The sequence below is a fragment of the Aquila chrysaetos genome, chromosome 4 (genome assembly GCF_900496995.4).
Source record: "Aquila chrysaetos chrysaetos chromosome 4, bAquChr1.4, whole genome shotgun sequence".
Taxonomy (NCBI): domain Eukaryota; kingdom Metazoa; phylum Chordata; class Aves; order Accipitriformes; family Accipitridae; genus Aquila; species Aquila chrysaetos.
This window is the reverse complement of record NC_044007.1, coordinates 5890212-5915566: the sequence shown is the minus strand read 5'-3', so window position 1 is coordinate 5915566 and position 25355 is coordinate 5890212. Positions and strand designations below refer to the sequence as shown.

General features: G+C 42.7%; 1 protein-coding gene across 1 annotated transcript in view; it reads right to left on the bottom strand.

Annotated features, from left to right (window-relative positions):
* COL22A1 (collagen type XXII alpha 1 chain) overlaps positions 1 to 25355 on the bottom strand; it is a 239637-nt gene that overhangs the window by 14245 nt on the left and 200037 nt on the right. Inside the window, exons 43-57 of the mRNA XM_030012461.2 lie at positions 24411 to 24464; positions 16128 to 16172; positions 15632 to 15679; positions 13586 to 13699; positions 13356 to 13409; positions 11111 to 11164; positions 10214 to 10267; positions 8619 to 8672; positions 7239 to 7292; positions 6357 to 6410; positions 5245 to 5298; positions 4598 to 4642; positions 3578 to 3631; positions 2490 to 2543; positions 476 to 529 (exon numbers count right to left, since the gene is read on the bottom strand). Of these exons, the coding sequence (XP_029868321.1) occupies positions 476 to 529; positions 2490 to 2543; positions 3578 to 3631; positions 4598 to 4642; positions 5245 to 5298; positions 6357 to 6410; positions 7239 to 7292; positions 8619 to 8672; positions 10214 to 10267; positions 11111 to 11164; positions 13356 to 13409; positions 13586 to 13699; positions 15632 to 15679; positions 16128 to 16172; positions 24411 to 24464 (846 nt within the window). The remainder of the gene's footprint in view (positions 1 to 475; positions 530 to 2489; positions 2544 to 3577; positions 3632 to 4597; positions 4643 to 5244; positions 5299 to 6356; positions 6411 to 7238; positions 7293 to 8618; positions 8673 to 10213; positions 10268 to 11110; positions 11165 to 13355; positions 13410 to 13585; positions 13700 to 15631; positions 15680 to 16127; positions 16173 to 24410; positions 24465 to 25355) is intronic.

The following is a 25355-nucleotide window of genomic DNA, read 5'->3' as shown; positions in this document are numbered from 1 at the left end:
TTGTGATCTTGGTTTACTGCCCACTGCCTACTCTTTCCCCAAGTGCCTGGGGAGGATTTTTCTGCTGCTGCTATTCCTCAATGGCAGTCTGCCAATGCCCTGAGGCCCTCTCCTTCCGTGTGACAACTCTCTGCTGGCTGCACAGTCTCTGCTTGGCAAAATTAAATCTACTGGTGAAGATGAGGCATGCCAATCTTTTTTCCATACCAGGTAATCGATCATCTCCTTTGTCTGTGAACACTTACTTAACTTTTGCTGGGAAAAATGATGACCCAGCTAGCAGCTCAATTCCTGGAACATAGCCAAACCCCCTCCGACGTCATGGCCAGCCAGTGATTTTCAGATCACCAATCTTCAGACATGGCAACTTCAGGGATGGTAAGCTGCTACACATAATTCACTCCATATATACTTCATCAGTCACCTCTCCTTGACATAACTGCTTGCTGCATGAGTTTCCCTTTGTGGTACTTACTGGGTTACCTGCTGGGCCAGGTTCTCCTGCAGATCCAGGCGATCCATTCTTGCCCTACGTCAGAAGGAAAAAGGTTAGTGAAGTAACGTAGGCTACAATTAAAAATATCCACCTACTGCTACACCAGCAGGCGTTTCTTTAGCATTGTCCAACCTCCTCTCTTGGCAGACTGCAGAGTAAGGATCTCATCTTTCCAACTGACCCCACAACTTCTGCATCCCTGATCACATGGCTGACCCCATCTCAGGACAAAAATTGAGACACGTGGACCCAAAACCCTAGTCTGAAGAGGACCAAATCAGCACTCCTCCTCCTCCTTTTCTTCACCCTTATCCCTATCATATGCAGCATCCTCCTGGATGGATGGAGCCACCTACTATGGCTGCTCCAAGTTACCAGTGTTCAGACAAGCCCCTTTATTCCATGTTTGAACCACCTCTTGGCAACGCACTGATCAATGTTAAAGTGCTCTGCACCAGCTGACAGATACCTCCAGATCCCCACACACCTTCTTGTGTTAGAAAACTTCCTCTCTCCAGTGGCTGAGGGAGGTCCTGCAAATTACTGCCTATCATCCTCTTCTCAGGGCTACCATCTGAATCAGGGTCCAGAGGCCAGGCATCTATTTTTTAATCATCTCAGGCTTCCCCTTTTTTGGGGAATGGAGAGAAACACTTGTTCTAAAGCCTTGAGGTATTTGATATTGCCTGACACCAGACAACTCAGAATGAGCCAAATCATCCTTGAAAAGGACCTGTTTCTCACCATTCCTTATCAAAGTAGCTGAACTGACCATCTACATTGACTAAAGTTCGGTGAGATTAAATTCTATACCCTGTTCCTCTCTCCTCCCAATTCACCATGCAGAGATGTTTTTCGCTTTATTGGAGTTGACCACAAAGACCAGCCCTTTTACTGGAAGTATTCAAAATCATGCCTCACACTCCTTATTAGAGAAGAAATAAAGCAGAGGAAGAACAAGAGAAACCGATACTTTGCCCTCCAACATACAAAACCCCAAGTATTTCTTCTCCAAAAAAGAATATGGCCTGGAGTTATGCTAATTTCTGTCTCCTCAAATCTTTTTATTCATTGCTAGTGTTGTGCAGGGACATGACATGTTAGCGAGTGATGCCAGCAGGACAGGAATAATGAGATAAATTATAAGGTAGACACAGGAGCTCTCCATATGTTCCTGCAGTCTAAACCCCTACCCTCCCAGCTCAGAGGGACCTGCTGCTCCAGCTCCTGGCATTGCTGGCTGAATCAGCATTTTGCCCTGATTATGGAATATGTTGTAGAACCTGTTTTACTAGCAGGTCTTCTGAGAAGGAAAAAAAATCACTCATTGCAACATATTAAAGATGTGCCTAGGTTCAGCAACAGAGATCTGCATTCAAATTTGGAAAGGGTTGATTTTTAAGAGAGAATTGAAAAACCCATAATATTAACAAAAGTTATTTCTCAACCATCCCAAATGACACTTTTTGAAATGTCAACTAAATTGCCATTTCTCCACTGAAGTTGTAATAAAACTCTACAGGTGTTCAATTAAACAAACCTTTTCCTAAAATTATGCCTTTTTTTTTTTCAGAAAAAATTACAGAGAGCATGACAAAAATGAATAGTATCAAAACTGGACCCTACATATCTCAAACTGGGCACCCGCAATTAGTGTCCACCTTTGAAAACCGAGGCCATGTGAGAAGCAAGTAAGATGCCAGAGGCAGGACTGGAATATGAGCACTTCTGACACTGCAGTCCTGGCAGAATCCATTAAACTCTTCTTCCCACCGAGTCAGCAACCATCACTCCATTGCAGTATTATAAGTCTTCATCAGTTCCTAGCAATATCATTCTGATTTGTCGGTCTCAAAGTAGGCAAAGTGTTTTAATCAAACATCACCTGAATCTTTCTTAAGACTCTTCTTCCAAACCAGAGTTCTGGACTGCAGGAGATTCCCACTATATACAATGTACTTCCAGAAATGGCTTGTCAGGAGAGAAAACTCACCGGCTGCCCTCTGAGTCCTCGAGGGCCCTGTGGTCCTATGGGACCAGTATCACCCTGAAATGAAGAAAAGTATTCTGGTGAGAGGGAAAGATCTGACATGAAGGCAAGCAAACAGGCATTTTAAAATGTCCCTACTAAATTACGCTGTTCACGTATTAGAGGGAAACACCATTAAAGTGTCACTACCCCCTTTCAGTTATGTATGAGGAAGACCAGCCTTTTGAATTTTAAACATCTATCACTAAAGGCAGCCTGATTACAGGCAGAGATCATTATTATCAGGTTATCTTAGCAATGGATTTCTCAGGGACAGAGATTCTCCAGTATTTCTCAAGAATTGATTATTTTGTTCTTTCTTGAGGGAGGCTTAAGACCTGCTTCTATCTTCTCTGAGGGGTTCCCCTAGGTCTATCTTCCATTTTACTTTGTAGGGTACTATTTACAGCACAACAGTTTTCCAGTGATACAAGGGTGTGCAAATGAGAAACCACTTCCCCACGTCCCATGACAATGGCACCTCAGCCACTTGGTACATTGCTCAGCAGCTGCTGCAGGATCCCACGTCAGCTGCACTCTTCCAGGACTTTGTTACGTGACTGCATTTGACACGAATAATGTCAGAGGATCTGTTTGTACCATCTCTCCTTCCTCTGAGCAGCATCGTCTTATTCCATAGGTATTTCATAGATTTCAGTGGAGCTACGCACTCAGTAAGGTATGGCTTTTGCAGAGGAAGCATGACAGAACCTGGCCCAGTGGGACCTGCAGAATGAAGCACTGCTCGGAGACGGGTGGCAGAAAGCCGGTCCATGGCTATGCAGCACAGCCTGGGATTCAAACAATGCAGCTTTCTCTGCTTTTCCAAAGATATAGCTGACATTTAAGTGTCAGCAGCCGAGCAGTGACAAAGGCCCTCAAATTCTTTGTTACCCTAACGATCTTTGCACAAATCATTCCCTGCCTGCTGCTGCAGGAATTCATCCTTTATCACAGTTTTTGCAGCCATTTTAGGTGAGGGTCGCTGTGAATTGAAATCTTCATTTGTCAGGGAGAAGGAGATTAGTTTCTGCTCCAAACGGTACACTTACATCCTTCCCTGGTGGCCCCTCACGACCAGCAGGACCTGTCGCACCTGGCTCCCCCTGCAATTCAGCAAAAAGGAAAGAGATATCAGCCCAAGGTCAAAGACAGACCAGTAACACCACTATAAGTGGTATGGGGTTTCTGCAGTATCGGACTGAGCTCAGTGAAAACTTTTTTTAAAGCTAACAGGAGCCTCGTTCATCATACGTGACACGCAGCTTACAAAAATAACTTAGAAGCATCTTCTGTAAGTGATGCACAAGGCAGTGCGCTGCTTTCCAGCAGAATATTTGCTACTGCTAGTGCAGTCACTGAAAACCACCAACCTATTCATGATGCAGAAACTACCATAATGAGGAAGAGATGAGGAACTCCAGCACTGGATTTTTCTGCTAAGCTCCTGCAAGCAGAGTATTTTATTTCCCTGTAAAAAGCCAGAATTAGGCAGAAGGACATTCAGTTTTGTATTCCATTTTCTACACCAAGGAGCTTTTTGTACTGTATCGCTCAGAACAGAGAGACCACCTTTTCATGCAGGACTTGAGTTTTGGGGTTTATGATCCACAGGCAACTGAGTCAAAGGGCTAGAGACATTTCTATTCTCATTTCTGTAAGTTTTGTTCCTGAAGTGCCTTATTTTGCACTTCTTAGGCATTTTTGGAGGAGAGATGATTCTTGTCCAGTAAGTGCAGTAGGGTTCCTCACCTTGTATGTCAACATTCGTACCAGAGGGATGTGGTACGGAGGCATCCTTGAAACTTCCTCACAAAGGGCTATCTCAAAGGGAGCATCAGAGGACTGAGCTCTACCAGCTGCCTCACCTTACCTGGAATCACAACTTCAGCAGAAGGAATGAAGACAGCTGCTGTGATTTTCTGCCATGGGTGTGGCCCATGGAATTGTAGTTGAAAACAGCCAGGTTAAACACACACCTGCCATCATTTTTACCTATTGTCTCAGAAAGGTCAACTTCAACTCACACGATCTTTCTCTAAAGGATCATGCATGAGGTACACATTACTTACCCGGGGACCTGGGGGACCTGTATCTCCTCTCTGTCCTTTGAAACCCTACAAAAGAGAATGAAATCAACAATCATGCGTTACCCTGATGCATGAAACACTAAGAAAACTCCAGCTTGAACATTTACTTAATAACCTTCCCAATTTTGCCTAAGATTACGGGGGACTGGTCAGCATGGAGCTGCCATGTCCCAGGGAGTGATTCGGAAGGGCCACATCACAGTGAAGAGCTTTCCATAGCTCCTTACGCTATGAGACCAAGACTGTAGTGTGTGTATTCCTGGTGTGACCAGCCAATAGAATATTTAACCCTAAATTTCATTGTCCCCATCCCTTCAGAGGACATGTAACAGCACACAAGCGCTACAGCTGTGACTATGCCTTCTGGTAGAAGTGGTGTCATGAGGTTATGTGCTTTAACTTCTAGGTAAGGGACCTACTCTTCTCCAAGTGTGAAGGATTTGGAAATGCCTGTGTTTGATTTTTGTTGATTATTTATTTATTTAGGCACATTGCCATGACTATTCTCATCCAGGCCAGCTCTTTCGTTATATGTTTGCATCAGTAAAGGACCTCATCTGCCCAACAAAAAGCTTCCCAGCTACAAAACAGAAGAGTGACTGGATTGAACCCTTCAGAGCGGTACTTACCGGTAAGCCTCTGGCACCCTCCTGGCCTGGGAGCCCTGGTTCTCCAGGCTTTCCCTATGGGAAATAATCATGTTCATGTTAGTGGGAGACTCAGGTCCATGTTTCTGCTGTTGAAAACTTCCCACTCTTCTCCCTTAGCACTGAGAACTGTGGTTGCCCAGGATTTCTCCAGCAACACTGGAGTCTGAGCGTGCGAGGAGGGCAGTAGTGACAGACGTTCCCATACATCCCCCTACCCGCGCTGACACGAACGCAGCCTTTGAGATTCAAAGGCAGCTTACACCTTGGGACTGGTGCACCTTTACAGTGTTTTAATGTCAGAGGGGTAATGCACAGAACTGCACCAATACCTAGTCAGCACATAAAAAAATCAGCATCTGCACGCAGAAACCAGGTGTTTTGATGCAAGCACACAACTGTCTGCAGCTGCTCTGACAAGCACTGCTCCACATACCAGTTGTCCTAATGGCTGGGAACTTGGCTTTTCCCAGAACCACTAAGTCCCATTTGACAAGTCACAGAAAGAGGCTGGCAACGCCAGATACTGGAAGCACATTCTTCATGTAACAAACACAGTTGCAAGGAATAACATTCACTGCCCAATTTATTAACACTTCCTTTTGGCTGACAGCTTCGTGGCTCAGTTTTTTTCCCTCAGCAAACACAAGTATAGACTAAGTAGAGAAAATCAAATATAAAACCTCTAATCCTGGACAACAGAACTGTCATAGAGCAATCCAGAAAAGGCTTCTTTAAAGACACCTCCTCTAAACTTTTTATGCCCCATAATCTTCTATCTAAAAAACGGATCACTAGGCTTAATGTTACAAGACAACCTTCTTCCTCTGCAATATTTACGGTAGCTGTAAAAGTGGAATCACTAAGTTTTAGTGTATTTATGGTAGCTGTAAAAGAACCCAGGTTTTTTTCAAGATTGCTAATGCGTGACTCTTATAAATTGCTTAAGACAATATAGTCCTTCTGGTGTTAAAAAAAGATGCACAAACAGGCTTCCTGTCCCCCCCTAAGGAGTCCGTAGATAGGCAGCTCCAAAACCAATAACTGGATGCGGGCTCTGATTGCCTGAGTGAAACAGTTTTAAATTACATTACCGGTTCCCCAAGAGATCCTGGCTTGCCATCTTTGCCATCATTCCCAGCAATGCCCTGTAAATGAAATGCAAAACAGGGTATAAGGAAGGAGTCGATAGGGAAGATTGGTGGGGGTTTTGTCAGTGTGATTTTCACAGTGACAACTCTGCTTCATCATGGCATACTTAAGATTGCCTAACCCTCCAAAAACTACCCTATGTCTATAGCTCAACCATAAACCTCTCCTTGCCACACCACTGCAACAGCATAAATTGTTTCCCTTTCCAATATGGCAAGTCTAAGGGGTTCCCTCCCCTCCTTTTCAGCAAGGCGAGCACTCCAACAATCTTAAAACAGGATTCTAAAAACAGCTGTTATAAACCATTATAATGCCATTATCTTCATTCAGCTAGGCTACTTTACACTAGAAATAGCTCTGGCCCTATCCCTATGACAGATTAAAAACCCCCAAAATGTTGTACTAATACAGTTTCCAGAAGAGAAGAGTCTATGCCCAGGATGCACTTGAACTTGAGTCAGTGCAAAGGAATTATTTTGACTGTGGATTCAGGTGAAGACAGTATTCCAGTCTATGAATTTTTGTGCCCTTACAGTGGACCTATTAGTTGATTTTTGTGCTCTGTTTAAGAGTATTTCTTCCAATGAGGAGGCAGATAAGGAACATACCTGATTCACATTGGTAACTAGAACTTAGCTTTAAAGGGATCAAATACAGCATTCACACTGTCCTGGACCAAGGACATAGCATCGACATGACAGATACCATTACAGATCATGCACAGCTTTCAAAACACCTCAAAAATGTCACCTCTTTGTTTTACACACCTATGTGTTTATGAACAGTTTAATGTATTGAATTAGAAGGAGCTGAACTGCACTCACTGGAAGTCCAGGCAAGCCTGGTGGGCCCTGTGGACCTGGAGGGCCATCTTTACCCTGGAAAGAAAGCAGAAACACTCTGGGTCAGACAAGCTGCTCAGATGCTTCTATCAGGTGAAGATTTATCAAATGTAGAGTTTGACAAGGGACAACTGTGAGAAGCTGGTTTTGTAGCCCATGTCACTCAGTGTACAAGGTTTCCTTGAATTCCTTCTAGTTTAAACTGGAGGGCTTTCTTTTCACATAAAACATCCAGTATTAGTTATAAGTTGTTACAGATGGAGAAACCACTGAAATAACTGGCAATTTTTTTTCCTGAAGTTTAATTATATTTAATATTTAGTCCTTAACTTCCTGCATGAGGTGTCCAGCCAGGAAGCAGAAGATCTATATTTTATACCTATCAAATGAGTAGTTATGAGAAGTGCCTTGCTGACAGTCCCAAGAAATTCCCTTACTCTACAGGACTGGACAATAGCATCCCAGGTCTTTCACAGTGTCTCAACCTTCATCATCCATTTGAAAGGGAATTTCAGCCAGTCTGTCCATGTAGTCTCTGGCCTCTCTGCTGAGAGTGCTCACTGATTTCATAACGGCCATCAGAAGGACCATCACTGTTCACTTATGATGAAGTTCAGGTTGAAATGGATCTGCAAAAGGCACCTTGCTCATTAGGAAACCCTGCTCTAGAAATTAATCACAGAATTACACAGTCTTAAACTGTTCCAGCTCAACAGCATGCATTACTCAGGGAAGGTTCATTTTTTCCTTTCCAACCTGAAGTTAGCATCAATCAGATTACCTGTCTCTCCCAGGGTTTTCTGATGCATTACCATAAAGTAGCATCTGAACACCCTTCAAATGAAACAGCAGTAGCAAAATTCTTCATAGACTTCTTGAAGGTTACATATGTACTAGTATTTTCAGTTGTGCCAGGGAATGGTCTCAGGTCCTGGCATCTGAGCAGTCTGTGCTGTGACGTCCTTCAACAGGTTGCTGGTTTCATTTTGACAATCCCCATGTACGGTTCAGGTGTTAGCCTGGGTCATGAAGCATCCTAACAGATTTAGCCATCCTGTTCTAGAGGCTAAGAGATGTTAATAGCAAGGACAGGACAGACAAGAGGTAAAACCCCTCCTTAGAGGTCCCATGGACTGGACTATGCTCTGGCTAATTTGGAGTTTCATTTGGTGAGTAAACACAACTGCAAGAACAGAGTAGTATGTGGCTGTTTGTGGAGGTCCTATTTGCAGGTGTAGAGTTGATTCGGGCTGAATATTTTGGGGAGCTTTCAAAGGACATTACATGAGTTCTAGCTCAGCTTTACTTCACAGAGCTGACTATAGGTGAAGCTGGTGGTGAAACACACAGCTTAGAGCTTACTATGTCTCCTGGGCTTCCTGCTGGTCCTATTGGTCCTGGTGCCCCATCTGGCCCCTAAACAAAATAAAGCAGAAACAACTTGAGTGATTAATGCATTTTGTACATTTGTCAACACACTCCCTACCAAAGCTGGCAGCACTGAAGTTTTCTTCAGTCACTCAGTTCAGAATTCATTCCATTATTTCTTCATTCATCACAGAAAAGCAGTGCCAACCTCTGCATTCAATCAGCCTCCAAAGCCAGAAATAGTCAGATATTTGAGTATGGTCCTGGCCCTTCCTTCTGAAAATAGGGGACAAATAGGAAAAAGCCAACCTTCTGACAAAAATAACTCTGAAGAACAGAAATTATGGGAGCAGTTTGAAGCAGTTGAAGCACTGCCACTCTGTGGCAGGCAAACTCCTGGAGTCACAAGTCAATGCAGGCAGAGGAAAAAGTCAGCAAAAGTTGAAGAAAAAAAATATCTAGGGGAACATCACATTTTGCTCTGCTTTGACAGGCTCAGTTTTACTTTGCACATTTCCTTTGTCTGTGAGTCTATTCAGAGGGTCTCACAGGACAATTTTAAGAGTTTTAACCCTACTGGAATAACCCTATGGCTGTGGCAGTATGAGGTTCATACAGACACAGTAAATGTGTCTGTGTTATTAGCTTCTCCTAAAATAATGCTCATGGAGGCGCAAATGACCCACAAAGCAGGTCCATGTGTTGTCCCAGTGGAAAAGCATTCAGCATCCTTTAGGCACTGCTACCACTTGAAAACAGAATTTTAATCTAATTGTCTTTTCTGGTACATCCTGTTATTTAGTCAGTGCAATGTAAATTCAACTTGGAAGAGACTGTGCTGATCCCCAGAACAGATGAAGGCTGCATAGCCTCAGCATGGCAGAGCCAAACTGCACTGTAAGCAGCAATATGAGTAGCGATGACTGTGGGCAAAGGAAGGCGGTTTGGAAAGAAAAGTCCTTCACTCAGGAGAAGTCCCAACTCTTGGAGGGTGTAAGTGATGATATCACAAGCAGGAGAGCCAAGTTATTTCAGCCCTGCTTCTGCAATGTCCCCCCTTTTTAAATAAAAAGAAGCATAACCGTATTTGCGGAGAGAGTAGAGCTGAGAATGAGGACTGTGATGGAGAGGGACACATGTAAAAGGTCTTTTAATTCAAAAGTAACCCACAGGTTATGAAAATTGGAGAAAATCCAGTCTCATACCACTGTGTAAAATTGAGAACTAAAATACTCTTACATCTGTTGGTTCTAGACTGACAACTTGTTCCACATATAAGAAAACACCTATACACATACTACTAAGTAGTCTCTGCGGAAGAGTTTTCATCATCACTGTCTTGTATAAAGAGAGCAACTGAAGCTTAGCATCAATTTACAGAAACAATCAGTGAAAAGTGGCCAATGTATTAAATAGAAATTATCATGAGTGGGGAACTCTATGACACTCAGGGGACCATTACGAACCCACTGGAAAATGCAAATGTAATGCGCAGACAGATGGGAACGGTCCTTTCCTCCACATGGAGCTTGCAACAACCTTTATTATTAAGGAAAATACAAGACCGTCTTTGCAACAGAGGAACTTACAGGTGGACCAGGGTTTCCAGGAGCCCCTGAGAAGCCGGGCATTCCAGGGTGGCCCTGCAGAATGAAAAAAGAAACTTTCTTTATGCATTATTCACATCTCTAGTTGTATAAATGTTAACTGGTGATTAAACATTTGTGAGGTAACATCAAAATGAGACAATACACAGAGAGCTAGTTATAAGGAAACAAAGAACCATGGCTTTTTAAAGCAAAACCTTGTTTTTCAAAGCATGCACTTCAGAAGTAAACATAGTTAAATTTAAGGTGTACTTTTTCAAATGTGTACTTCAGTCTATGCTAATGGAAGATGAGAACAGATATTGTGGAATTGTACAAGGCAGGAGATCAAGCAGGAAACCAAACCTGTTTAAAACATCCTACAAATCTCATTGAAGAGGTGCTGATTTGCACCTTAAACTATTGACTCAGCCCTTGGCAAAATTAACTATGAAAGTTTGCTCTAATTTAGACCATTCTCCTCTTCCCTGTGGCATCTCAGTCCCTCCTAAAAGAAGTCATCCTTACATTCACCTTCTAGGACAAATAGAAACACTGGCTTTTTCAACCCAAAGACACCTGACCTCCCAGATCTCATCTAGGCATTATCTGGGGAAATGACTAAAGGTTAGGTAATGTAGAGAATTGAATGCATCCAATCTAGAGGTGAGGAAACAGATCATACAGGGAGGTTTTTGTTGGAGATGGGGATGGAAGCCTGTGGCAGACTGCTACAGTTCCACTCTTCAGCATAGCCCATTTGAGGTTTATCAGTGATGAAGAGCTCCCATCTTCCTCCTCTGCCTCTGAGAAGGGTATTCCTCTACAGGCATCACAGGAGTTATTGATGAAGGAACAAGCACAGTGACGGCACTGTTGGAAAACACACTCTGTTTTTACCTGTTCACCTTTTTCTCCTGCATCCCCAGTCATACCACGGTCTCCTTTAGCACCCTGATAATGAAAAAAAAAGCCACTGAACATCACTTATATTCAGTATTGTATCAGCTTTCTGACCTACTACATAAAGCACTTGGACATTTGAGTATAAAACTCATAAATTAGGACTGAGTCCTGCTTGCCCTCCTCTTAAATTCTTCCCCAGACCTTCACTACCAATGTTGTAGCCAGGAATATATGCGAAGAATGGCCTTTGAGCAGACCCAGCATAGTCCTTTTTTAACGTTGTAGTCTCATGGACATGAAGAGGACTTACACATCCTTAGAAAGTAGACAGGTTGTTAGGAACCTCACTAAATCAGATCTTGGTAAGGAATCATCTGGCCCAACAAAGGCCTCCGCAGTATGACCTAGTAATCTCCTCTCCCTTCAGGGACAGCAGCAATAAAAATGGCATTTCTAAAGTGCAGTCAGAAAATTCATACCCTGAAAGTGTTCCCCTCTTTCTCTCTCTCTTTCTGTCCTAGTGACAACAGAACAGAGGCAGCTAACTCAAATGTAGATGTCTGTATTATCAATGCTTGAAGTAAGGCAAGATGAGTCTCACACAGTGAAAAATACTGAGATGATGGTGAACAAATTATGAACAATGCACAGAACACTAATGAATTGCTGGCCATGGAAGTAATGCTCTGGTTTACTACATGAGAGCTAGGAGGCAAGTGGGGGAGGGAGGGCTGCTATTTATTAATTAAAAGAGGCCTAATTCATATTGCCAGAAGGCATGAAGCTGCTCAGGAGCAAAGATCTGCAGTTCTACTGCTCTATTTCAGAATGGGACCTAATAATAGTTTGGATGGTGTCGGTAAGGACAACATACTACATCTTCAAAAGTGCAGAGCTCTTTGGGTCTTTCGCTGCGAGGATGCTCCTAATGTATTTAGAAAGGAGTCACAAAGACTGTGTTTGCACCTTCTTAGGGGTCTTACAATATTTTCTTTTAACATTTGCAAACTCTGTGAATCTGCCTTTTACTGAATACAAGTTAGACTATTTATCAAAGACTTGATTTTATTTCTTGCACAAGCACAGTTTAAAATTGGTCCTGTTACTTCACCTAAACATTCAATCTTGCTGCCCAAATCTCTGCTTTCTCATAGCATATAAGAAAGCAGCAGACATGGTATATCTCAGACCGCCTGGCATTTCTGCCAGTTATTGTCTTTATGGGTTACTAATTGTTTTGCAAATTTTATCCTGGTGCATATTTTCATTTTGATCAACCCTATATTTACTTTTGAGACTCTACCGCTTTCCCCACCACACTTTTAATTGCAAGATATAAAATTAATGAATGAATATCTATTAGCTTGTCCTACACTCTAATAAGTACGAATACAAAGATGTTAAAATAGCAGAAGCTGTTTTAGACAGTATGTCAGTAATGCAAGGAAGTCTGGAGGAAACTGTGGTCCATCACGAAATTACCTTATCTCTCCCTCTATTGATTTGTTTTGATTTATTTCACATTAGGCAGTTGTAAAGGTTTTGATTGTGACCAGGCACTGGCATTGTGAGCAGAATGATGACAGACCTCTTCATGGGAAATGCTTGAAATGTCACATTATTGGAATCCTTCAGACACTGGAAGTTTTGTGTTGGCCTATGTGCCTAGATCATTAGGCAGAAGCGTATAGGTGAAACAAGGAGTTCTTCCCATAGCGTGTTTCAGGAAATATTCAGAGTCTGTGGATAAAACCACCATGGCAGATGATAGTGTATAGGGAGCCCAGCTGCCCATTGCATTACCCTTAATTTAAGTGATTCAAGCATACAGGATTCAAAGAGGAGAGGAGCAGGCGGTGTGGCTACTGCTGAGGTTTTAATTTCTTCCTCACCTGATTTAGATTGAGACGAACTCACAAGTCCTCATCTGTCATCAAAACACCAATGTCATGAAATTCAAAATCAAGAATCAGGCCCTTCACTTGTGTGTGTGTGTCTGTGTCCGTGTGTGAACTAAGGGATGGTAGAAGACACTATTTAAGAGAAACAGCGTTCATGTGGGGAGCTGTGCAGTTCTATGTGCATGTGGCACTCCAGTGAATTGCCAGCACGGCGCCCACCCAACAGGCTAGTCCTATCTCTTTACACAGAGGTGGATGCCACCAAGAGCCTGCTTCAGCCAGTGTACTAACTAGTCACAAGCAAGGTTTCATTAGACAACTGACGAAAACCAACCAACCTTTGGCCCATCCAGCCCAGGTGGGCCTGTAGGACCTCTGGGACCAGCATTCCCCTGCAATGCAGAAGAGGCAGAGGTAAACTCTAATTTAGTCCATTGACTCCACAGACATCTAAAAAAGATTCAGTAGGTTGTTGACGAAAAAAAAGAAAATCAAATATCTAAAAATATTATAAGAAAAACAAGGTTACACCACATCCAAGGCATGGTCAGTTCCCCAGCTCTCTTACCATTTTCCCATCCTGGCCATCTCTACCTGGTGGTCCTCGGAGACCTTTATCACCTTTGAAACCTGGGATGCCTGGCAGTCCTGGTGGGCCAGGAGGGCATTCACTGCACACATCCTAGGAGAGAACATAGAGAAATAAATTAGCAATAGACTGAAGGCACTTAGCAGACCCTACAGACACCCGTTATGAATGCAGCAGTGTGGTGCTAGTATAATACGTAGGCCTTTGCAGTTTGACCACACTGGGTAGGATCTGGGTTACTTTACCTTACAGAACTGAAATGAGTGCAGTGCGGAGTAGGGCGAGGGTCAGCAGCTGAGCTCACACTTGCTCCCATGGGGAGTTTCCTATCAGTTCTAGCTGGACAGGTCCTAACTGATCATCCAGGATCAAGAAACCAAGGAAAAGCTCTTCCTAATAGGGAGGTCAGAGAGCCGCAAAGCAAGACTACCAAGAACAACCTTGTTTTGAAGCTACAAGACTACTAGAAAACTGTGTCTACACCAGTCTGAAAGAGCTGGGTTACTGCTCAGAGGGCAGATTGCTAGGGAAAACCCAGGGGCAGCACAATGTCAGAAAGGGTGTTTTGCAAGGAAAACTATTCAGCAGCTAGCTTGGCCAAGGAGAACTCATGTGATGGAGTTCATGAAGACAAAGTGAATGTCACAGTGTCCTGGCCAAATTCTGTCAAGGAGAACTACTACCTCCCTCCTTCCAAAACTCTCTGAAGCATCATCTCAGTAGTCTTTACATTTCTGCTATCCTCAGGAAATGAAATACTGTGGGTATGACATTTCCATTTCAAAGGCAGACTCCCCTCAGCAAAAGGGGAGTGAATCCTGCCTGTAAGAGACAGCATAGCACAACAGACACATCATCAGGCTGAGAGTTCAGAGACCTTGCTCCAACACCCAACTCTGTCAATGATCCGCTGCAAAATTTGGGGGTAAACTGTCTTTCCAGGTCTCAGTCCCTACATGCATATTTATCTACTTACAATATAAGTGCTAGAGAAACACCCAGAACAACAGAGCCTTAATTTCATCTGGGATTTCAAGGTGCTGCTTTATATAGGTCTGTACCAAGTGTGGAGTGAAAAAATACCAAGCAGAAAGAATACGCAAGGCATATGAGTGTGTTTAACCATAATATAATCAAAGGAAGAAAACAAAGGAACATCAAAATGACATCCTGTACCCAAGAATTAGTCTCTTGCTATTGTCCTGATCAGAAAACCCAAACAAAAACATACAGTGAGATCTCCAGAAAAATACTTGGCTCCCTAAGAAAGACAGCTCTTCAATGAAGGCATTTCACAGTAGCAATCTTAAAAGGGTCCTTTTGTTAATAGGGTTGGTAAAAAAAGGTAATTTTTTAGTTTATTTTAATCAATGAGAAAGGATTTCTTGCCATGTCCCAAGACTGCTTAAAAATCTCCCAACTCAGCCCATGTAAATCTGTAAAGATTTTGCAGTCAACACCTATCAAATACTGACTTATTTCACAGACAACTCTACATGGAGAGTAAAAGCAGACAGACAGATCATCACTTTTGAAACACGGGTGCATCTGGGGTTAACTACCTGCATCCTTTTCGATGCACTATGCAAACTGACTTTGCACCCACAGTTCAAAACTACTCAAGTCACTGTTGAAGGTATATGTGAAAAATCAGACATTTTATTAAAATGGTTTCCATTTTCTGGTTTAGGTAATACAGCTTGACAATGTTTATTTCTCCTTGGGAATGCATGTCTCAGAGCTGAAAAAGTCTCAGAGCTTTTGTAACACACACCACGTTACAAAGATCTTCGTAGGCCGTTTCACTGCTGGGGACGGTCAAAAGGCGCTGGATTTTGATCTCCAGCATGTGCTCTAGTGTCCCAATACCAGTGCAAGTAGGAGACCTGCAAGTTTCAAGCTTTGACAGAGTGTTTAAAGGCACCTTTTGCACTTGTAGCTCAGACACTTTCCCATCACAGAGTGTTAGTCAGGTCTGAATCAAACATACAGATAAACTCCCACCATCATCAAACGCTGATTTACCTTTACTAAGAGATTTATGTCCTCTGGAGAGAGCAGGGGTGAAGAACCCTGTGGAATGAGAAATTCATTATCTCAGGCAATTTTAAAAGGCATCAGGGTATAAGAAGTTTTCCTGAACATTCTTATGGACTCTCATTGGTTTCCTTTGCCCTGCCTAGGACTCACTGGGCCAAACACATACTTCCTGCCCTGTGTTATCAATGCACTTCATCACACGTGAGATGAGTTCTTGCTCAGGGTACTGCATAGTGGTGCTAAGAAAGTGCCTTTAAAATTTTGGCTTTTATTTACATGCGGGATATCCAGTTCTTTTCATACTGCTCCCAAGCCATCACAGATATTTTTATCATAATCCCTTAGTGGTTCTTAGTGTTTTTCAAGTTGCTCTGCTGGGAAGAGTAGCAGCAGAAATGCACTGAAGTGCACTTCTGAGGTGAGGTGTACAGGTCGAAACTGAATTAAAAGAAAGATGTAATACAGAAGTGAAGTTACATACTGGTTTTCCAGGAGGTCCTCTTTCCCCTGGATTTCCAGGTAGACCCTACAGATCAAAAGAAAGAAAAAATTGTGAAATTATCATACAATAACCCCCCGCTTGCTCCCGCACTCTGCTGACTGCTCTGGACTAGCACATATTTTCTGGCACTGAGCACCCCTGCTCCTTGCATGTGACAAACAGTAAACTCCTTTAAATATCTGCAACTTTTAATGTCCTCTGAACCCCTCCTAAATCTCACTTAATCTACCGTGTGACCTTGTTAAAATCATTTGAGTCACACAAAGACTGAAATTGCTTTAGCTTGTCTTCTGGTCACAGGAAACACTATGAACTGCAATAGTGTGAAGGATGAAGCTTTAAATCCCTAAAGACACCTGTAACATGCAAAATCAAGACCTTGCTTTGCACAAACCTTGCAAACAGGTCCCTTGCACCTGAAATAGCAATAAGCCTTTTTGTTTGTTTGTGGGGGTGTATCGTTATCAATTTTCATTGGATGAAGGCGTAGAAATGACCAGGATCCTTAGAATTTAAGGTCCAGGCAGCCATGGTTTGGAAAAGGGATCCCCCCCCACCAATGGGCATCTCTTGCCTGTCATTAGCAAGTCATTAGTTTTTTAAAAAAAAAAACACAAAAACCAACAAACAAAACAAAACTAAAGATTTTTTTTGAATCTTTGCATAAAGTAATGCTTACACGGGAAACCAAATCTTTGGAACAGGACTGTTGGTCACTGTCCAGATGGTGACAGAAATCTGCATTGCAAGGATCCTTGCAGTGGTGTTGGGACTGGGTGAGATTTCCCCAAACCATTCTTTGCTGAATTCCTGTATCCAGCTGGCCTGTCACCCTGTATCATCACTCAAGCATATGCATGTTCTATCCATATTGAGTACCTTAAAGAATATACAAAATATCTTCTATCTTAACCACATACAAAAGGCTGTCCTACGTGACCATTTTTGCATCTGCAGGAACAGTTTCTACTGACCATTTAAAAACATCTTATCTGTGTTTGGTTTTGTTGATTCCGCAGCAGGACTCACCTGGAGAGGTGTCTGGGATGGTGCCAGGTTCCCCACCCAGGATGTTAATCAACACACTGAAGATACAAGTAGTGGCTTTCAATTGGTCTAGGGTCAGCAGCAGCTACCTAGGGAACTCTGTCAATCACCTTGTGTCAGGTTGGTCTGTTGTCTCCAATGAGTTCATTGTATTATTTATGCAGACAACCAGATGAGGATTTACTTGGCTACCTGCAGATTAATGACTTAAGAGCACTGTGTGTGCACACAGGCAAAGTCGTGATACCCTGCTACACCATAATTATGGCTATAGAGCAAACTTGAATTTCATCCTTGTATCTCACTTATAACTTAAATACCGTACCTCTTGCTAGAGGAGAGAGAAAATGGGGAAATATATTGATTGTTCTTTTCTATGTCCACATTAAACACTTCTGAGTGAACAACAACCCTTCAGTTACCTTGACTTTCTAAGAGATGAATAATAAACATGAACTGAAGTGGAGCTAAAGTGGAACTGAAGTAGTACTGAAATCCACGGCTGAAAGCTTGTTTCCTGAGGAACTAAACATTCTGCAATTGAGAACCAAGAGAAGATAAGGTGTGAAGGGGATTCTTAGTTCATAATTCCCCACAAATGTCCTTCTGGGGAACTGAGTAAATATAAGGAAACATTATAACCATTTATAGTTTTGCTTCTTCCACAGAGCAGCAATATGAATGTAGAAAATTGTGGGATGTTCCCAAATTGCCTTCTCTTTCACAGATGCTAATTGTCAGGTCATGCTTTTGGCATCCTCTCCACTGTGGTTCTCAACCACTTCTGCAGTTGAGAAGAGGGTTGCCTAAATAACAATTACACAGATTTTATATTCCCAGACCTATTTTGTTCAGGAAGATTCACACAGCATTTGTTTTAAGGAGTGCAATGCAAAGCAAAGACTTGAGCCATGAGAATCATCCTGGATCAGAAAGCAACACAGAAAAGACAATTCAGAAACGTCTTTCGTGCTGACTATTAATGTAGCTATAAATAAACTATTTCTACCATAGGCCTTGCTGGCAGCCTTTTGCTTAGGGATCTGAAACATGACATGGTACTAGCAGTGGAATTTGAGCATTTAAAGAAGATTTATTTAAAGAAGAATACAGGAAAAGACTTCTTAGTTATGAGAAAAGACATACAAGAAGGGAGTGACTAAAACTGAAATCCTGGGAAAGATTTATGCATGGCTGTGATATCCACACGGTATCAGATTGCCTTGAGACAAAAAAGGACGGACTTATTTTCTTGAACGCTGTACGATGTGGAGCTGGTGATGTCTTTAAAAGGGTGCAAATAAGCCAGGGTAAGAAATTAAGCTATGTGCTATGGCTGACAAATCTGAAAACCACTGCATCCCCAGGAAAAGTCAAACGGTTGAAAGGTACAAGACTGCAAAAAGAGAGTGTCCTTTGAAGAATGCTAATCTGAGCTGAAATGAACAAACCCGATGGAGGACGATGGCACTTCAGCATGTTGCATTATCAGAGAACGGGCAACTGGAAGCAGAGTCCAAAGTAGAGGAAAGATTGCTGGACTATAGAGGCCTGGAGTTACAAGGACCAAGCTATAAACATTGCTCAGAGCAGAATGGAAATGCTAGAAGCAAGGGACGGAGGGTATAACTGCATCTGACAAGCTGACTAACAGGGGACAAAACTGGAAAAGAGAAAGCCAGAAAATTAAAAAAAAGAACTTAAAAGAGTCTGCCAAAAAATCTGCATGGCACTGAAAAGAAATGCTGATAATGCAATGCGGGAATGTGCACAGACCCAAATAACAACCGGTGTTGGAAAGATCATAAATTTTGAACACTTTCAGGAGTTTGCTGCCAACAATGGTTGGCACAAAGCAGAATATCCCATGAGTGGTACAGCATACCAGTGCAGGAGAAAGATGTCAGCAATGAGGGGGTATGATGCACAGGATCCAGACTACTCTATTGGTCTGCAAAATCTGACACACAGGAATGGTCTCTAACTGGGAACTGATGGAAGCTGTGCAGATGACACGCTGAAAAATGATGCTCAGGTAAGTGATGTACGTGAAAATAAAAGAGAAAGTGTGTAAGGAAACCAGTCACACAGGCTTACGGCAGCATAGTCTTATTACAAGACTGAAAGTTAAACTTGAAATGCCATAGCTTAAATATACAAGTCCCAGGAATAAAAAGCCAATAGGAGGTTTATTAAGTGTACTGTGGTTTGGGGTGTATGCACCCTAAAAACAAACACAAAGACTCCTTGGAACTGTCCTTCTAACTGTATGGGAAAACTAACCCCAGAACAGAAAACTCTGCTTTTCAGATCCGATGGCAGTAATGTATGCATACACAAAGTTTTTGTAATTACGAAAATAAATGGAGGGGAAGATTAAGTTCCCAGTAATACTAGAACTTAGTTATCATAAATAATTAACATAATTAAAAAGTGATTAATTCAATGTTTATGTTAATTAAAATTATCATAACCAAAATACAGAAAGAGCCTATTAAATGGGTGCCCTCAGTGCTAATAGTAGGACAAGAGAATGTCTCATTCAGATTGTTTTCTAATCTAAGGGAACTAAGTAGGTACGTTGAACAGAAACATTTTATCTCCCAGCAGGCAGACAGAGGAAAGTGGGTGCTTCCCAAAAAATGTGTAGTGTAAGGGTATTTTGTCAGAGAGCATCTGCTCCTTTAGGGGTATCTCGTCAAGGACCTTTTTCAATGCAACAAGAGAAAATAAGGAGGCAGCCATAAATAAGAACATACAGGGACACAAACCTGACCGACAAATAAGGCAGTGACGGTAACCAAACCTGGACAGTCACACTAATTGATGAAGGCATGTGGAAGCGTGAGAAGGTTTATTCCAGCAAGGTTATCTGATCCGCCACCTTGTCAATTTGGAAACTAAGGGAAAAGGAGGAAATCAGAAACAAAATATACCAAGACACAGACCTAACAAGAAACAAACCTTGCCGCTCATACTAACTGATGAGCTATCAAGAAAACATAGGCTGCGCTTCCAGGAAGATCAACCTGGACTTTGCAAGTGATAAGACTGTAAACCAGGGGGACCCTGAACTGGGAGGGTGCCAGAATTGATAGAGCTGTGGAGATGCACGAGGGGATGTGCAAGGGAAGGGGGAACAGAGAGGAACAAACAGCAGGGTGGAGAGAAAAGGGTATAAAAGGGGTCAGTCATGCATAAAATAGGGCTGGTCAGTGCACTTGTCTGGCTGAGCCCTGCACCTGATCACCATGGTTTGTCTTAACATCTTTTATCTTCTCATTAAACCTTTTCTTAACTATCTCTCTGCATAACGTGCATGTGTGCTGCAAGGACTAAGTGCCAGCTACTGGTGAGACCCGCAAGTGCATGTGAGTGAAAACTGGTGCCAGCTACTGGAGTCAGACCAGGGGTGTAGGCTCCCCTAGCCTCTGTTGTCAGTTACTGGAGCGAGCGCAGGGGTCTTTAACCTCCTGCCACTGGGGTGGGAATGGTGTGTGTTCCCAAAACCACCTATTGGGGTCAACAGCATGAGCAAGGGGAGCGAGGGCTCCACAACAGTGGCTGGCATGGGACCACAGGTCACAGCCCATGTGCCTGGTGCCAGCTGGGATGGGATAAGTGTCTGTATCTTCCCCAGTGCTGGTGTGTGTGGGTGTATTCATCAGCAAACTTCAAGCTGGATCAGCTAGCAAGTAGGAGGACTTGGGTATAGGCCGGGGTATCAGGTGGGCAAGGGGTCCATGATGGTATGTCTGTTAGGAACCATGAGCGTGGAGTGCGCGAGGGACAAGTGCATGAGCGTTGCATGTTTGCAGCGAGCAACAGCAGCTTGGACCAGTAGGCAAGTAGGGACCCGTGGGGCGGGTAAGGGGGTCTGGGATCTGGGCGGGGGTGCCAGGACAGAGGGACTGTGCCAATGCTCGAAGGATCTGCAAATATGTGGGTACTTGTGAGTGCTGTGTGTGTGCCACCACTAGTGACCTTCTGTCTTTGCCAGCTGAAGAGATGAAGGGGAGTTGGCTGTCTACGTTTATGCTGTATGTGAGTCCTGTGTGTAGGTGCTGTTGAAGGCAACACCTTGTCTGTGGCAGCCTGTGTGATCAGCGGCGTCAGTGTCCTCTGTGTCTGTGTGTCCATGTCTGCATCTCTGGGATTCATGCACAGCTTCGTTACTGGTTGAACCTGCAAATGGGAAAGCAGCAGCCGCATCCCTCCATCTGGGCAGAGACCCTGGGTCCTGGGCACCAGAGGCTGGGCAGGAGGGACCTGGTCAGGAGCGGCTGGAGGAGGCGGCCATGCACCCAACATCTCTTAACATGCAGAATTATTTTTTGCAACTTTCAGAATATGAGTTAGATTTGGCCAATTTCTCTGAAGAACATACTTAAGGCTATGCTTTTTTAATACTTGATACAGGAATACTGCCAGCTTAAAATGTGACTTGGATTTTTTTTTTTTTTTTTTCCAAAAGCAAGCGCAAATAATATTTGAAGTAATTGTGGGCATGAAAGTAGGCATGATATGTGGTAGTCCTGTTATGGAGCAAATTAGTCCTACTATAGGGAGAAACACAGAACACAAAAAGCCTACAGAAAGCACTTTTCAGGCTTTAATAATTGGAGCTTTAGTTAAGTGGGAAAAAAATACAAATTTAAAGACAAGAAAATAATGTACACAGGAAAAAGACAACATGTCTCAGTTTTGTCTCAGAGGAGAATCTGTTGGGATTTACGGACAGTGAACTCTAGAGGGTTCATCCAAATAAACACCAAGCCTTTTGCTAAGAGTAACAGAACAAAGCCAAACCAGCATGACTGTACTGTAAACCTGGACAAGGATTTTCAAAACCCTAAATTTTAATAAAACAAGACACTGTCCTGAGAACTCTTGATGTTTGATCAAGCTGCCAACAGATGTTTCAAAAAGTGACCTTGGGCAGTGCTACTGCAAAAAAAATATGGCAGATGCTTTTAGGGTACTAGAAAGAAGCTAGAATGTAGTCATGTAAAAAAACCCAATATATTCACCTATGGGAGATAATTCTGGACAAAGCTATTGCAGAAAAAGTATTGACTCTTCCACCTCCCCAAATATAACTGTAAATCTGATTTGGCAATATCAGGGAATACAACTTATAGCAGACACACTGCCAAGAGCACCTGATGAGTCTGCAACTGGAAAAAATAATGCAGAGAATAACCTAATGTATGTAAATGTGATTTAAAAGAATTATTCAGTCTCAGAAAAAACATGGAATATATTTGCAAAGGCCACAGCAAAAGACAAGACATTAAGGCAAGTCATTTAGGCTATTGCCACTGAATGGCTTGGGAATTACATGGCAAATTCATATTAGCAATTCAAATTGGAGCTTTCCTAACTGATGACATGCTGTTTAAACACAACAGAGTACAAAAATGGGCATGCTTCAAAGAATACAGGAATACTACATTGATATAGAAGAGTGCAAAAGCAGAACAAAAAATCCTTTGTACCAGTCATAAATGAAAGTGGAGATCAAGAAACTGCAAATGCATGATCTTGTCAAAATCCCTGCTGTTATACCAAGAAATGTTAGTGTGCCCTGTAGTTACATTTACACTTCTTGAATAGAGGTAGAATTGCTTAATAGGTGATCAACCAGAATACAGAGAGCTCCTAAAAGAGATATGCAGTGCAATTAAAACAGTTAGTGTAATAGAGGATGTGTTTTATAAGAAACATAAGGAATGATTCTGTTCGGGTAATTTTCTGTGGGGGAAAGATGTAAAGGCTGTAGTATTGACTCTCCAAGAACTGACCAGTCAATGCTGATCTGAGTAGAGCCAGAAAGACTCAGAAAAGCTGGCTCTGACACTCTCCTCACATAATACAGCTGTAATAAACCCATCTATTGTATCTCCTGTTTAAAACCTCTAGGTTAAAATTCTCAAACATCTGAGATAAGGTGAGGAGCTCTAGGGGCAGTTAGCAGAACACAATCAATCCCAGATCTGTGGCTGCTCAGGGACACAAGGTGATGGAGGCAAAGGACCATTTTTATATCATGGGCTTTGGAGGAATAGCCTGGCCATAATCATCTGTCTTGTGACAAAGTATGTGGGAATAAAACAAGACCTTCTTCTCCAAACGCTTCAGGAGGAAAGGAGATCCATCCCGTAGGAAAGTATACCCTTTAGGCCAGCTGATGTACATCAGGATGTACTAGGGATGAAATTCGCTTGCCATGGACTTCACGAAAACTAGTACCCATTTCAGACGTGACGGCACCATAAAGCAACGCTGAGGAGGAAAGTTACAGAAGGCCACTACCCCCTCCCCACAGTGTTTCCTCAACAGGCACAAATCCAAAGATCAAGCCTTTCAAAATCTTCAGAGCCCCCTTGCTGGTTTTCCTCCAGGACTGTTTTCCACATCACAGAGCTGGCTGACCAGCAGAGAAAAACACCTCTCCCCTTTCTGATTCAACACTGCGACAAAGCCGTGCAGCGAGAGGGGTCAGCTTTCCAGCTAGGAATCTGCCACTTTTCTCTCTGTCCCTCAGCTCCATGACAGACATTGGAATAGGCTGCCCAGGGAAGTGGTTGAGTCACCATCCCTGGAGGTATTCAAAAAGCGTGTAGACGGGGTACTTCAGGACATGGTTTAGTGGGCATGGATGATGGTTGGACTCGACGATCTTGAAGGTCTTTTCCAACCTAAGTGATTCTATGATTCTACGATTCTATGACTCACCCACTGAGACAGCAGCAGTGAGGACAATGCACCAAGAGGTTAAAATGTCATCTCTCATGCACAGCAGCAGCAAAATGAACTCACAAAGAGCTTTTTAACAGCTGTGGTCCTGTTTTCATAGAAATATTACAGATTACTTATCTGAGTGGCTTCTAAGAAGTTCTTAGACAGCTTAACAATTGTCCTTTTCCAATGTGTGATTGTTCCCCAGTGTACGCTGCCAAGTTCCTTCTCCAGTGTCATTTTAAAATGGTTCAGTGGTAAAGTCCACCGTTTTCCTTTAGACAACCCTCCTTAGCCTAATTGTTTTCCACTCTGACATCCTAACATGTAAGAGCGCCATTTCATGCGAATCATCTCCATTGGACCATCCTAGTAACACTCAATGATGGCAGTTGAGTATGAGCACAATTTTTAGGGAAAATAGATTTGAGCATTGGCGAATTTCTTGAGCACTTACACTTTTATTTTACTTACATCCTGGCCAGGAGGCCCCTGTGGTCCAGGGATACCAGGTACACCACGGGGACCCTGGTAGGGAGAGAACAGACAAACCCAGTAACGTGAACAGCACTTATCAGGTGCTTCTTAGCTGAAGAGAAGAAATTCCCAACCCAATAGTTATTGGGAAAAAAATTAACTAGCAGTTAAAGAACTATGAGAGAGTTTAATAAAAAAAAAAAAAAGTCACATTGCACTGTCACAGTATCAGTCATTTCTGTGCCTCAAGGGACTTTACATGCATCACTAAAGTCAAGCCTCACATACCTTGATGGAAAGGTAATGATGACTTTATAGGCAGGTAAGTTTATGAACTGGGAGAAAATATGAGCGAGCACAGGACTGTAGAAGAGAAAAGAAGGTCCAGCTCCTCAGTGCCAAGCTAGTACGCTGGCTAGGACTGCCTGTAGTGCTGGAAATTCATGCCAGCTCAATACCGAGACCACAGTACACAGTTATTTGTTTCACACCAATGGACTGCATTCTTGTAAAACTGCATGTTGAGGAACTAGGTGTGTTTGGTGAACACTGAAATGCAGGGTTTTCTGTAAGACTTAAGTGAAAAAAATGCTTAAAAATGGTTTATTTTAAACCTTTGAGGCCTTGCTATAAGACATAGCAGTGTACCTTGAATTATGTGCCTTGAAATAATTTTTTTGAATGAAGGGTTAAGCAAGTGACTCATTCTTTCTTTTATAGGACTGTGTTGACAGGTAAGGAAAAGATCTCACAATGCCAAGAGTCTCAATCAACTCTTTCTCACAACTCAATATAGCAGACAAGTAGCTGGTAACGCACAAGTGAAGTCCCCTTCAGAGGGTCAGCCACCCTGTGACCCTACTATCCTTGGGCAAAAAGAAACTAATTAAACATGCCTTCATGAAATCACTGGTAGAAACACAATCAATGTGATTGTCCCCT